This window comes from Melopsittacus undulatus, chromosome 1 (genome assembly GCF_012275295.1).
Source record: "Melopsittacus undulatus isolate bMelUnd1 chromosome 1, bMelUnd1.mat.Z, whole genome shotgun sequence".
Lineage (NCBI taxonomy): Eukaryota > Metazoa > Chordata > Aves > Psittaciformes > Psittaculidae > Melopsittacus > Melopsittacus undulatus.
Genome location: NC_047527.1, coordinates 71856845 through 71869464, shown reverse-complemented (window position 1 = coordinate 71869464; position 12620 = coordinate 71856845). Strand labels below are relative to the sequence as shown.

Below are 12620 nucleotides of genomic sequence, written 5' to 3'. Positions count from 1 at the left end.
ACTTCAGTATTTTTTCAGGCTCAGAGGACAGCAAAATTAAAGGAAATCCCACCATATTTGAGGAATTAAAGGCATTCAACTACTCATTCTGCCATGATTGCATCTGAGATTTCTGCTTTGCTGGGAGGTGATTTTTACCAGTATATAAAAGTTTGTGAATTCATCATACCTATATAATCTGGTTTTCTCTACTCCTTGAACCCTTGAAAAACATAAAAATTAAAACAGAGTTTTGCACCATTTCAAATGCAAAGATTTTAGCAGATTAATCAGTCAATTTAACGTGAAATGAAGTAACTAAGCTTCATAAGGTGCTCTGGAGACCAAAACCTGTTGATGAGTGACCCAAATCCAAAGCTTAGGAAAGGGAAACTCAGGCACTGGATATAAGACACCAGCTGAACCTCCTCCCATCAAGACTGGCAGAGCTCAGTGGACCTACAGATGCAGAGCTGCTCATTGCAGAAATATCAGGCTTACTAATTTTTTAGATTGCCACCTTATCTCCAATTTAGAGGAAGTCAGCTACCTCAGTGGTGACTTCTGTATCCAAAAAGCTTTTCTATTTTCTGGGGTTTTATTTGTAATGTGGAAAAATAGCTGTGAATATTAAGATGCTTCTTTCATTCAATAGCAATACATTTTGCAGAAAGCGTAATGGTACTATTTACTTAGCAATAATGTGAAATAGAGAATATTTGTTCAGGCATTGCACTATCCTAATGTTTCTGTATGCGTGATTCATGATTCAAAGTATATGTGGTTTGAATCACCTTCTATAATGGCTGTGTTACTATGTTTCCACTGATCACAGAGAGCTTTGGGGGATCAGGTTCTACGTTTGGCAATTCACTTGGGCAGAAAAAATCATACAGAAAGTTTACTTCTCTTCTCAAGGTATTATTCCCAATTGGTAGGGCAGTCATCCTCCCCCTCCCCCCCCCCCCCCCCCCCCCCCCAATAAAATAGCACAGCTCTGCACCACCAGATACCTGCTGTGTCTCCGGGTGGCTTTGCTGCCATGTGCAGAGTCCCCTCCTGAAGATCTCCCTGCACTGCTCCATGAGTTGTCCTCTCTCCTGTAAGCTGAAGGAAATGCTAGAAGACTTATTGTCATCCTGGGTAGCATGTGGCAATTAATTAACACTTTTCTGACTTGTCAGAATATTCTGCCTTTACGTAGCTAGCGTACACTGAAGAAGAATGAAATGTCAAATGCACAGCCTTCGTAAGGTAAACCTAAACAGCCGTATGATGATGCAATGGGGCCATTGCAGTGCTAAATGTGTACTTCTATGGGTGCTGTAAAAGTATACAGGAGTTTACAGGGCTACACAGATAAACAGTTTTACAAATTTTTTTTTTGTCACCAAGAATGTAAGTATATGCATGCAAAATTTCATTAACACTGCAGTGACAGAAAGTCACCAGACTGGAAAAAGACAAATGTGTGTTACATATTCTTTTTTTTTTTTTCCTGTTGTTTGCATTATTTTTTATTGTAGTAAAGTGGAAACAAGTGCAGAATATGTGCTGTGGAGTAGAGCACCCTGAAGGCATTCATACAAACCCATCCCCTCACTGTTCATTGCACTGAGAAGCGAATGGAAAGATGAGATTGCTCAACGAATGCAAAACAACAGGCAGAAACATAATCTCATCTTTTCTCAGCAGGCAAGGAAAAATCTCTTGCACTATTCTCTAGTGCTGAAATTAATCAGCTTTGGAATAATACCTTTGGACTGCTTGGTGACATGACTCTCAGTTAGAAAGTCCTTAAGAAGCCACTCTGCAAGCGGATGAAGGAAAGAAAGGACGATATGGGGCGTGCTGTACAGCAGTTCAAGGCTGTCTTTTGGAAGAACTGGCTCTGTCGTGTGAGGCAGCCGGTGAGTTTTTTGAAATGATGGAAAAGGAATACCTTAAATCTTATTTTAATATCCATTGGAAAGTGTGTATCTATCAATTTTTCCTTTTCACTGCAGATTGTTAAAGATAGGCTAGCTGCAAGTGATTCCTGTTTTGGTTTTGGTCTCCTAATCATTGAAAACACAAGTAGAGAACAGCAGTGTGTTTTAATTCTAAAATGGCTGAATACAGCAATGCTCTCTAGTTTGTAAATGAGATAGTAAATCTCATAAAGTTCTGAAGAGTCACAGATTATCTTTTAATTATCGTTAGATACTACCAGTACTTGTAGCAGTGGAGAGGATGAAAATCAGTTTTTTTCACATTATAGGTACTTAAGTGGTAATGTAAGAAATCCTGCATTATTGTGATCAAAATCTAGATATTGGAAATGAGAGGATTGTATATTAAGATTATATATTAAAATCTTATATACTTCTAAATTTCCTTTCTTATCAATTCTACAAAGCCTAATTTAACCTTCCAAATATCAATATGCAGCTACTTCAACAGCAGTCAAAATTAAAATAAATATAAGATGAAATATCATTGGTTGCTTTTAATGTGACTGATGTGATTTTTCAACTTAAGACAGAAAGAAGTAATTTTTTGAAGTAAGAGAATATTTCTGTGGAAAAAAATGTCACTTAGTACTTTCTCATTGATTTCCCTTGTCTGTGATGATCTGTGGATTTACAATGAGGCATGTTGGCTGCTTTGGATAGGATTACCTGAATTAGATAAACATATAGCATTTCATTTCAGAAGTAGTTCACTTAAATAAAACTGTGATTTAGAAAGAGAATTTCTTCTCCAAGTGATTTCAAATTAGGTTTTTTTAATATGAAAGACAGTTCTGGGGGAGGCATGCTGTTGTTTATATTCTTCTCCATTCCCGGACACTTCTGTATGCTACCTGTTCCTCAGGCTTCAGTAACTGTGCCTTGTCTTCTCCATATCTCCTGTTCTCCATGCTGATCTATTTCTCTTCTTGCTCTGTCTAGTTTTCCCTCTTGTATATTTTCAAAGGAAAAATCTTACTTCATGTAAATTTTAAGTTTGCCTAATTGGTAGCTTCCCTGAATGGAGAGTTTGCTGAGATACAGGCTTCACCAAACCAGAAATTACAATCAATGACCCAAAGCAAATTTAATTCTGACTGTTCAGAGACAGAAGCTGCCCTGGGGAATTTGCAAAATCTCTTTGTGTTGTGCAAACGCTGAGCCGGGAAGGCGCTCTTGCAGTTATGTAAGGAGAAATCCATGTGGATCATCTACCTATATAAAGGGTAGACCTTTGTGAATCTGAAGAGAGAAAGATTTGATGTGCTTCTCTTTTGCGTGATATTGTGTAGATCTATTTGTAGAAGGCAATTTTCCTCTCATGGCTGTTTATCAGCAGTTAGGGCTAGAAGAAAAGTGTGGTCTGTTGAGCTAATGATGCGTCATGAGTGTCATATGGCATTAGTTGATATTTCACAGTGAAGAGCATTAATATGCCTAGGTTCTCTGCAATTGCTATTATCAGCATTTAGATTCATGGTACTGTAACACAGAAAGGCATAAACATGTTAAGACTGAGAAGTCTACCTCTGATAAGCCATTAATTAATTCTGGACATGAATGGAAAATGAGGAAATTATTTGTTTTCCTAAAACCTTCTAAACAACGGAAGTTATTTTAATAGGCCTAGACTTACTTGGCTTTCTGGTATTATCCAGTTATTATTTTGGTATATTTGCTGATATATTTGTTGAATTTTATAAATTCAACAAAATTATTGCTATTTGCCCTATTCTTCAGGTGCAGGGAGGTTTCCCAGGTGAATGGCAAAAACTGCAACTACCAAGGAGAATGCAGTCCAAGAAGAAAGTAACCATTGTTTACAGCTCTAATAATTTCATTAGATGCCTTTCTCTCCCAGTGCCAACATGGCATTGTACACTGTTTTGATCCCTAGATTGGGAGTATCCCCTTTGGCTCCCTGCCCTTTACAGAGAAGCTGGCTCATACTGTGCCCTGACTGCCAGCTTAGGTTGCCTCAAGCCCTATGGTGAGTAACAGGAAGCCCAACCTGTGGCTGCCCAGGGCCTTCCCCTATAAACCTCCCTCTGAGCTCTGGCCTCCCACAGCCCTGACCCCCTGCTTGAGCTTCTTGTGGGACCTTCCAACACTTTTCCCCAGCACTAGTCTGGTGGTGACAATGTGTGTGTCTCCAGGGGCAGCCTTGACCATTCCCAGCCCCTCATGGGCAGGCTGGTGACACCTCCTCAAAGTCTCTCCTGTAGTTTCCCTTTCCTCATCTGCTGTACCTGGTCCACAACCCGCACCAGCCGAACTAGCCCACTGGTACCCTGCAGCAACAGCACTACTCCACTTCCAATCCAAAATAGGACGTGTGGGGATGAACATGCGAAGGAGTAGAGACTTGCCAGCACCCTGGAGGCACTGATAAGCCTTAATTGCCCTGACCAGCCCCACCTGGCCCCAGGGCCCAACTGAAGTGAGGCCTCTGGGGGTTCAGCTCCTGTCTGGGTGAAGTCAGAGGTACACTGCTCTCCAGCTCTCTTGTGCTTGGCCACTGTCTTTCTGCCTTGACCATGGTCCTGCCTCATCACCATGACCTAGTCTGAGGATCTGGGTTCCTGGCTGTGATGGCTGGGCCTGCCCTGTTCACCCTGTGGGGTCCTGAGGAAGTGGTTCCTAGGTTATGGGGCCTTGCTGCGCTGCGAGTGTTACCACTATGCATGGCTCCTTGTGCCTTAGGAAGCAGCTGACACTTGCTGCTCCCTATATGTTTGAAAGTACCTGGCCTCAATCTCTTTTTGGTTGGCTATTTTTGAATTTGGAGTGTGGTCAGTTAACTTTCCTAAATTTCAGAAAGCCTTTATTTCCTTGCCTTGTGTTCAGCAGGGAAGGCCTTTTCCACAGGGAAGGCTTTCTCACTGGGTTTTGTTCTTCTAAGCATTAAGTTGCTTTTCTCAGGTATTTTTCTAACATACCCAAGTTTAGGAATCACTCCCCAGTGGAACTTGATTCAGCTCTACTAGTTTAGAAATAAAAATCCTTAATACACTTTGGAGAAGCTAATAACCTCTAATGGGGAATATGTAGTGTGGCTCTTTGTGCTACATTTGTGCTACATTTCTGTTACTGAGTTTGGTGTTCACACTTCTGTAGCACTTTTTATCAGTGAATCTAGAAGTCTTTTGAAAGTTTGCTGAATGCAGGTTTCTTCCTTTTTGCCACTGAAAATTGTTTTCTTTCTCTTTGCAATCCATTTGGAGGTTTGCATCTTCTCTCTCCTCATATACAAGCATAGACTACATTAATTTTGCTTGACAGACGTACTCAAAATCTGAGAGTCCTGCAATGCACTAGTTTGGGTGTCTTTTTGTTGTGTTCTTGGAAATGGGAAGGTAAGAAGACAAAGAGTGTCAGTGGGCAGCATCAGGCCCATTTGCTTGGTCTTACAACACTGTGCTACTGGAGGTGATGGATTTTGGAAAGAGGTGAAAGAAAGGATGTCAGGGATCCATTGAGTTTCCCAGTCAGGGAGCAAGGCATGACAAGGAGGTACGCCACTGGGCAAGGTTCAAGGCAGTAGGCTTCAGGGGAGCATGAAGAGTTGCAGCAAGGTGCAGAGTAATGCTGGCTTCTTCAGGGGTTCAGGAATTGGAAAGCTGGATGTCACTGTCATCACATCACCAGTCACTGCGTTGACCAGAGCGAAATATCTACAAACACTAGAAATAGAAGCGAGAACTGCTTTTAAACTTTGAATACTCTGTATTTGGCAAAGCTATAAGGGTTTTAAATAGAAGCCTTAATTGCTAATTTACTTGTAATTATGTTATTTTCCCTGAAGTAGTTGTAGAGGGGATATTTATTTTTCTTTATTTTCTTATTAAAAGGTATATGAATTGAAATTATTTGTTCTCAAATCGTGTTTTCTATAGTACTGATGATGTTTTGATTTCCCTTTTCAGGTCCTGTCTCTCACTGAAATACTCTGGCCATGTGTGCTTTTCTTGATTCTGGCTGCAATCCGCCTCCAGGAGCCTCCAAAATACAAGGAAAACTGTATGTTTTGTTTCACCTGTGTTCTATTCTGGTTCCCTCTGCTTGAGAAGTGTTTAGGAAGTATTGCATTTATCCTAGAAGGGCAGACTGAAATGTAGTGGAGTCAATGGAAAGAATCCTACAGTAGGATTCAGTTTTGTCTAAATGTGGGTCTAACCAAGTTATATTTAGGTGGGTAGGGGATATTAAGTTTAAAGTCTGATTGAGACTTGAGACATCTACTTAAGAGTAAAGTGGATTATTAAAGTTACAGTTGTACTTATTTCCTTCTATTAAGTAATGGAGTACAGACCACTGGCTCAGAGGTAGGTAATTCTACAGTAGATATTAAGTTAAGCAAAATAAATCTTACCCCTACTCATTTCATGGGATTTAGAATGAATATAGCTGAATACCAGTTCCTTTACCTCATGAAAGCCTGGGAAAAAAGAGGAAATACTAGTTAGTGAAAAAGTCTGTACCCTAATCTAGGTCACAAGTAATTTTGGGCAGAGAGGCTAGCAGCATATGATGTTGCAGTGGTGTTACTACTGTGAAAATCAGCTTTTCAATGACTTCTCTCAAATGTTATACCCTGATGTCACAGTCTGACACAGAAGTTATTAATTTTCTGTGCTGAATTAGTTGTTCTTAAACGAAACAAAATTCTTCACTGTGAGGGTTTGAGGCACTAGAACAGATCTCCCAGAGAAGCTGTGGCTGCCCCATCCCTGGCAGTGTTCAAGGCCAGGTTGGATGGGGCTTTGGGCAACCTGGTCTAGTGGGAGGTGTTCCTGCCCATAGCAGGGGGGTTGGAACTAGATGATTTCTAATGTCACTTCCAACCCAAACCAGTCTATGGTTCTATGACACCTGCCATGGATACAATTATATTGTTTGCAGGTGACAAAGCTGCTTTCTAGGAGAAGGGAACACAATGTGATGGTACAGGTTTGTAACTGCAATGTCACTGGTTTTAATTCTGCTGCTACTTGTTTTTAGGTTACTTGGAAGCTCGGGATTTACCAAGTGGGGGCCTTTATCCTTTCATGCGGACCCTTTTCTGTAATGTTGGCTCAAAATGCAAAAATACTAGCTATGTAACACAGGAAAACAAACGCTTACGGTAAGTTGCATGAATTTGACAGAGCTGTTGTATCACAGTGCATCTTTTTCTACAGCAAAGATTCTTATTGTCTTGTAGACAGGTAGAATAAGAGCTTTGTTACTCTTTGCTAAGGTTTCCTTCAGTGTCCTTATGAGTGCAAAAGATGTAGAGCCTTACTCATGCCTCTTCCTAATTTTTGCTTGCTGTTCTTAGGCATTTCATGTTGTTACTAGATACTGAAAACTCTTTGGGGGAAAATATTGGGGAGGTACCTTGTGATATCCTTGCCTTTCACTTCTGCCATGTGAAAACATGCTTTTATCTTTCACTAGAAAGTCTTTTATTACATGAGGGTAAAATTGAGCAAAAAAAGTATATAATTCATCGATTTAAACTTTGAATACTTTGGGAGCATACATGGAGGGAGAAGTAAACATAGTAAAGCAACACAAGAATAACTCCTGAGTAAACCCCACAAAGAACCAAAAAGGAGTAGCGGAAGATCTGTAATAAAAAGAACTTGAAAAAGTAGTCTGTAAGAAGGCCTTGTTACAGAATCCCAGACTGTAGAGAGAAGAAGGATGAATTTGGGCTTTTTCTTAAGAAATGTAGCATTTTCATCTATTTAAAAATGTTGAGAAGAATGGAGATGCAAAGATACTTATGTAAATTGTCTAAAGGATCTAGTCTTAAATAAATATATAGCAAGATGAGCTAACCAGAATATATGTGTGTATATACATGAACGCTTATTCTTAGAAAATTGTGAATATCTATGAAAAAAAGATCTTGGTTTGAGTCAAGTAAGTGTATAAAGGCAACAAGTTTTATGGTTTATTATTGCAAAAGTTTATAGGTAGTAATAAATTCAGCCTGTAGCAAGTTGAAAAACTTCAGTATCACAGTAATAGGCCGTAATACTTTCTGTTTGATCTAGACAGTCTGTTCTAGTTATTTGTACACTTAGAGAAGTGTTGATTGAGCATAACACCATGCCAGGCAAACATGTTCAACATGAAGTAATAATTTGTTAGCTGAATTGAAATCTTAACAGTTTAAGTCACAAATCATTATTAGTCCAGGTCTATTGTTAAACAACATGCTTCTATACAGAAATAACAGTATTAGTCACAGAACCATAGTATAGCTAGGATTGGAAAGGACCTTAAGTTCATCTAGTTACAACCCCCCTGCCATGGGCAGGGACACCTCAAACTAGACCATGTTGACCAAGGGCTCCGTTGAACCTGGCCTTGAGAACTGCAAGGGATGGAGCATTTACCACTTCTTTGGGCAACCAGTTCTGGTGCCTCACCACCCTAACAGTAAAGAATTTCTTCCTTATATCCAATCTAAACTTCCCCTGTTTAAGTTGGAACCCATTACCCCTTGTCCTATTACTACAGTCCCTAATGAATAGTCCCTCCCCAGCATCCCTGTAGTCCCCTTTCAGATACTGGAAGGCTGCTATGAGGTCTTCATGCAGCTTTCTCTTCTCCAGGCTGAACAGCCCCAACTTTCTCAGCCTGTCTTCATATGGGAGGTGCTCCAGTCCCCTGATCATCCTCGTGGCCCTCCTCTGGACTTGTTCCAACAGTTCCATGTCCTTTTGATGTTGAGGACACCAGAACTGCACACAATACTCCAAGTGGGGTCTCCTGAGAGCAGAGTAGAGGGGCAGGATCACCTCCTTTGACCTGCTGGTCACGCTCCTTTTGATGCAGCCCTAAACAATAATTCTCCTAGTAAAAAATAATATAGTTAAAGTTGTTATACAACCACTTGATTTCTCCTCCTTTTTCTGTGGTTATGCTCACCTTTCTTCTGCTGCTCTGGGTCATAGGGTCTGTAGCTGCAATCTGGTGCTGGTGAGGTTGTTATGGCAAGTCATGATCTGGAGCCCTTTACCTGGAGAAATGTGGGGGTGTTGGCTTCTTTTCCACTCTAAAGTGCACTTGGGATCACTTATGTTTGCTAGTGTGCTTTTTACCCTTCTTCTCTGTTGGTTTGTATCTGGTATTTCTGAATTTATGTGGTACATTTGAATGTATGTGATATCTTTCACATATGTTAGATATCTGTTCTATTTTCCTGATACTTATGAATTGGTTTTGTCTGACTATAGTTCTGCATTTCAACTGACCATTTGTGAGTTGTTTATAGCCATGGGGTTCTAAGGACCAGCCTTTGCCTCATCCCTTATTAACTTGTATTTCAGTATAGTGCATCTTGTGTCCTCACTTCTCAAGGTCATTACTGTTATACTGGGCCTGTGTTCCTCTGTGTTGCTTTGCTATGTTAATCATAAATATCTCACTTTGCGCTAGATGAACACTTGTTAATTGGTATAAAACTGTGGTGGTGTTGTACAGTGACAGTGAAAGTAAAGCAAATAGCCATCTGGCCAGGAAGAAAAAAGTTAAAAGTAAACCAAGGCAAAACAGAACTCCAAGTACATTAAGACAAGTTCAGAAGTTCAGACAAAGCAAAGGTGTCAAGCCTCTGTGCCATGGTCTTGCACTCAGTACAAAGCCTGTAGCCTGTCACTTGCAGTGGCAATACTGTATTACTGGGTTATAGAATTACAATAGCTGTTGATCTTTTTACAAACGGTTTCCTAAAAGGATAGTTTTTATTTATATCACTAGCCCAATTGCCATCTAAGTGTGTTAAACCTCTAGAAATTATGAACTATATGGACTTCTCTGCATGATTATTTACACTGCTATAACTGAACTGCCCGAATCATATTTCAGCTTAAAAGAAAAGCAGAAAAGATTTTCCTGGAGGCAGTCTTAGACCAGCTTAAGAATTAGGGAAGTTTTTCAATGGCTTTAATTTTTTCAACTGAAAAATAAAATGCATGTATGTATGCACATTTGTATGCTCAATAAGCTACACTGAATAATATACAGTTTAGGTAAGGAAAAGGGATAAAAAGGTAGGATGAAGCTCATTCTAAGGTCAGTCTATTCTAGCAGGTCCATCAGTATAAATTAAATCAACCTCAGGGTTGCTCTGACTTATGCTGGCTGCCAGGAGCCTTAGGACTACAGACTGTCAGCTTGATCAGCCAAGCATAACCGAATCCTACAATGTCCCTGTGTTTACGAGAGAGAAGGGGTGGCACAGGAACAGTAGTACCGATTATCTTCCCTTTGAGGATGTATATCAAATCATAGGTGGTTCTTTATAGTAATTTTCAGGGATATTTTTGCATTAACAATGTTGTGTTTATTAATGGTAAATCAGAGACTTTGCATAGTTTGCATGGACACTTAGCCCATTTGTTTTCATAGTATGTGCCATATTGTTGCTCTCAGTTTGAAATACAGTTGTCTTTGGAAAAAAACCCCTCATCCTTCTGTGTAGGGGCTATCACTGGAACCTGTGACCCACCCCTGGGTCTGCCTGCTGGCTAGGATGCTGAGGGACAGTGCCCATTAGTGAGGGCATGGCCTCCTCCAGGGTGGACTCAGCATCTAGCTTAGTCCCCCCTCCTGGACCAGCCCCACTCATTCTGGTCCCTTTCTTGTTACTGGTTTTGTTGATACTTGGGCCTCCTCTAGTGGAGTAGTATCAGAAAAGCTCATGTACAAGAGCAGGTGTGGAAAAACAAAATCAAGGAAGGTCCAAGCAACAGTGATATGCACTTGCATGAGAATTGATTAGTGGGTCAGTTTTTTCTATAATGATGTGTATCTTCAAATGAAAAAAGTAATAATTCTGCAAGATAGCTGCATTTCTACAGCAGTTTACTGGAACAATAACCCTGTGTGGTCTGGGCCGATTTTTGTAGTCTTGTGCTGTGTAGCTGGAAAACAGAAACCTGAGCAATTTTTGTGATCTTGCTTATAGATTGCCAGAGAGCTGGGGAGAAAAGGAATTTTAAACATGAGTTTTCTCCATTTGATAGCCAGTTAGGAACAACACTTTTATGGTTCTTTATATTTTTGTGGTTCCTTGCATTTTGCAAGGGTTATAATAGTATGTACCCAAGGAGGGGAAAGATCTTTCTGGGACAAACACACAGTAAGCTGTTATCCAGCATGTGTATTGGTGTTGATGGAGATGTCATGTCTCCAGGCGGTCCTGAGATGCTGCAGAATGGGAGCCAGAGCAGCTGGGGCTTGGCAATTTTAGAGACTAATTTTTAATGTGGTGACGGGTGAGGCTGAGAGAAGAGTTTCCTGAGAGGCTTATGAAAATCACCAGTCTAAATGGCATTGCACATCAGAGCTGAGATCTCAGATCAACTCTGAAATGTTCTTATTGTCATCCTGAGTAACTGGGTAATTTGGACAGAGTTATTGTTTCTGAGTCACGACTTTAGGAAATGACGGTTGCTTTTACGTGCTCAGAGAGATGCAGTCTTTTTGCCTTTTAACAGTGTTTTGTTATAGTCAGGACTTGTATGAATATATGTCTTCAGTTTCATTTCTGCCCTCATGAAAGCACTTCTGGAAATGCACAATTAAAGTAAGAATTACCATGGATGATAATAATATCATTTACATATGCACACATACACACATAGTTTCTCCTAACACCCCAATTCTAAGTAAGTACATACTCTCCTACAAATTACTGGCTTCCTCCTTTTGTCCTTTTTGTCATCCCTTGCTTATCCTCTTTATTGTTCCTAGCAACCCCTGCTGCTGACTTCCTTTACACATGCACAACATCTTCTGTTCCAGAAAGCATGCATTGAAGGCTCTTTGGGAAAGTAACAGTGCAACAATTAAATAGTTTTTTTGGCACACTTTCTGAAAATCGCTTGTCTTGAGTGTTGCTGCACCTGGTTTTGAAGTCTAGTTTCTTATCTCTTTGGCAAAATAATGACATCTTCCTGCAATTTTGTGTAGTTTGTGCTGAGCTAAGAAACTAGTAGTATCTCGTGATATTGTTATTAGGAGATAACTGTGGTTCCCTATTACCATGTTGAAAAGATATAAAATCCTTTCAAACTTAGCATGGATATTCAGCAGATAGAAGCTCTGAAATATTTCCATCTGTTTCACAAAACAGCCTGATAACTAACATGCCCATTGCCATTTCCTCTTCCAAAGGAGTTTGCACTCAGCTCCATGAGTGACCAGATGAAGGACTGTGGCAATGATGGCAAGAAAAAGGGCACAGTGGCAGCTGGCTGACATCGCTTCTGCCCTGGAAATCCCCATAAAGCTAATGGTTCAGGAACAGCAGGTCAAAATGGCTGCTCTCATCCTGCTCTTATCCTTGTGCTTGGGAGTTTCACCATCAACTAGCTTTTCCCTGCACTTCTCCATGGAGCAATTCAGAGCCACCATGCTCCAAGTGCTGCCAGCTTTTTTCTTTAATGTTTCTAGTCTGTGTACCTTTCCCAGTTGTGTTTCCCCCTCATGTTCTATGTGAGACCCCTTGCAGGACCATGGCTTGTCTTCCCAGCCTTCAAGCCTGGAGACACCTCACACAGTGCCTAGGGCAGCATGACCTGAAGGCCTTTTGCTGGTCATCTTAGTTCAAAGGAAGCTTTATATCAAAGCTTTATATCCTTTATATTG

General features: G+C 40.5%; 1 protein-coding gene across 1 annotated transcript in view; it reads left to right on the top strand.

Annotated features, from left to right (window-relative positions):
• Nucleotides 1–1820: 1820 nt before the first annotated feature.
• ABCA13 (ATP binding cassette subfamily A member 13) overlaps nt 1821–12620 on the top strand; it is a 181601-nt gene continuing 170801 nt past the window's right edge. Inside the window, exons 1-3 of the mRNA XM_034060311.1 lie at nt 1821–1889; nt 5897–5990; nt 6972–7095. Of these exons, the coding sequence (XP_033916202.1) occupies nt 1821–1889; nt 5897–5990; nt 6972–7095 (287 nt within the window). The remainder of the gene's footprint in view (nt 1890–5896; nt 5991–6971; nt 7096–12620) is intronic.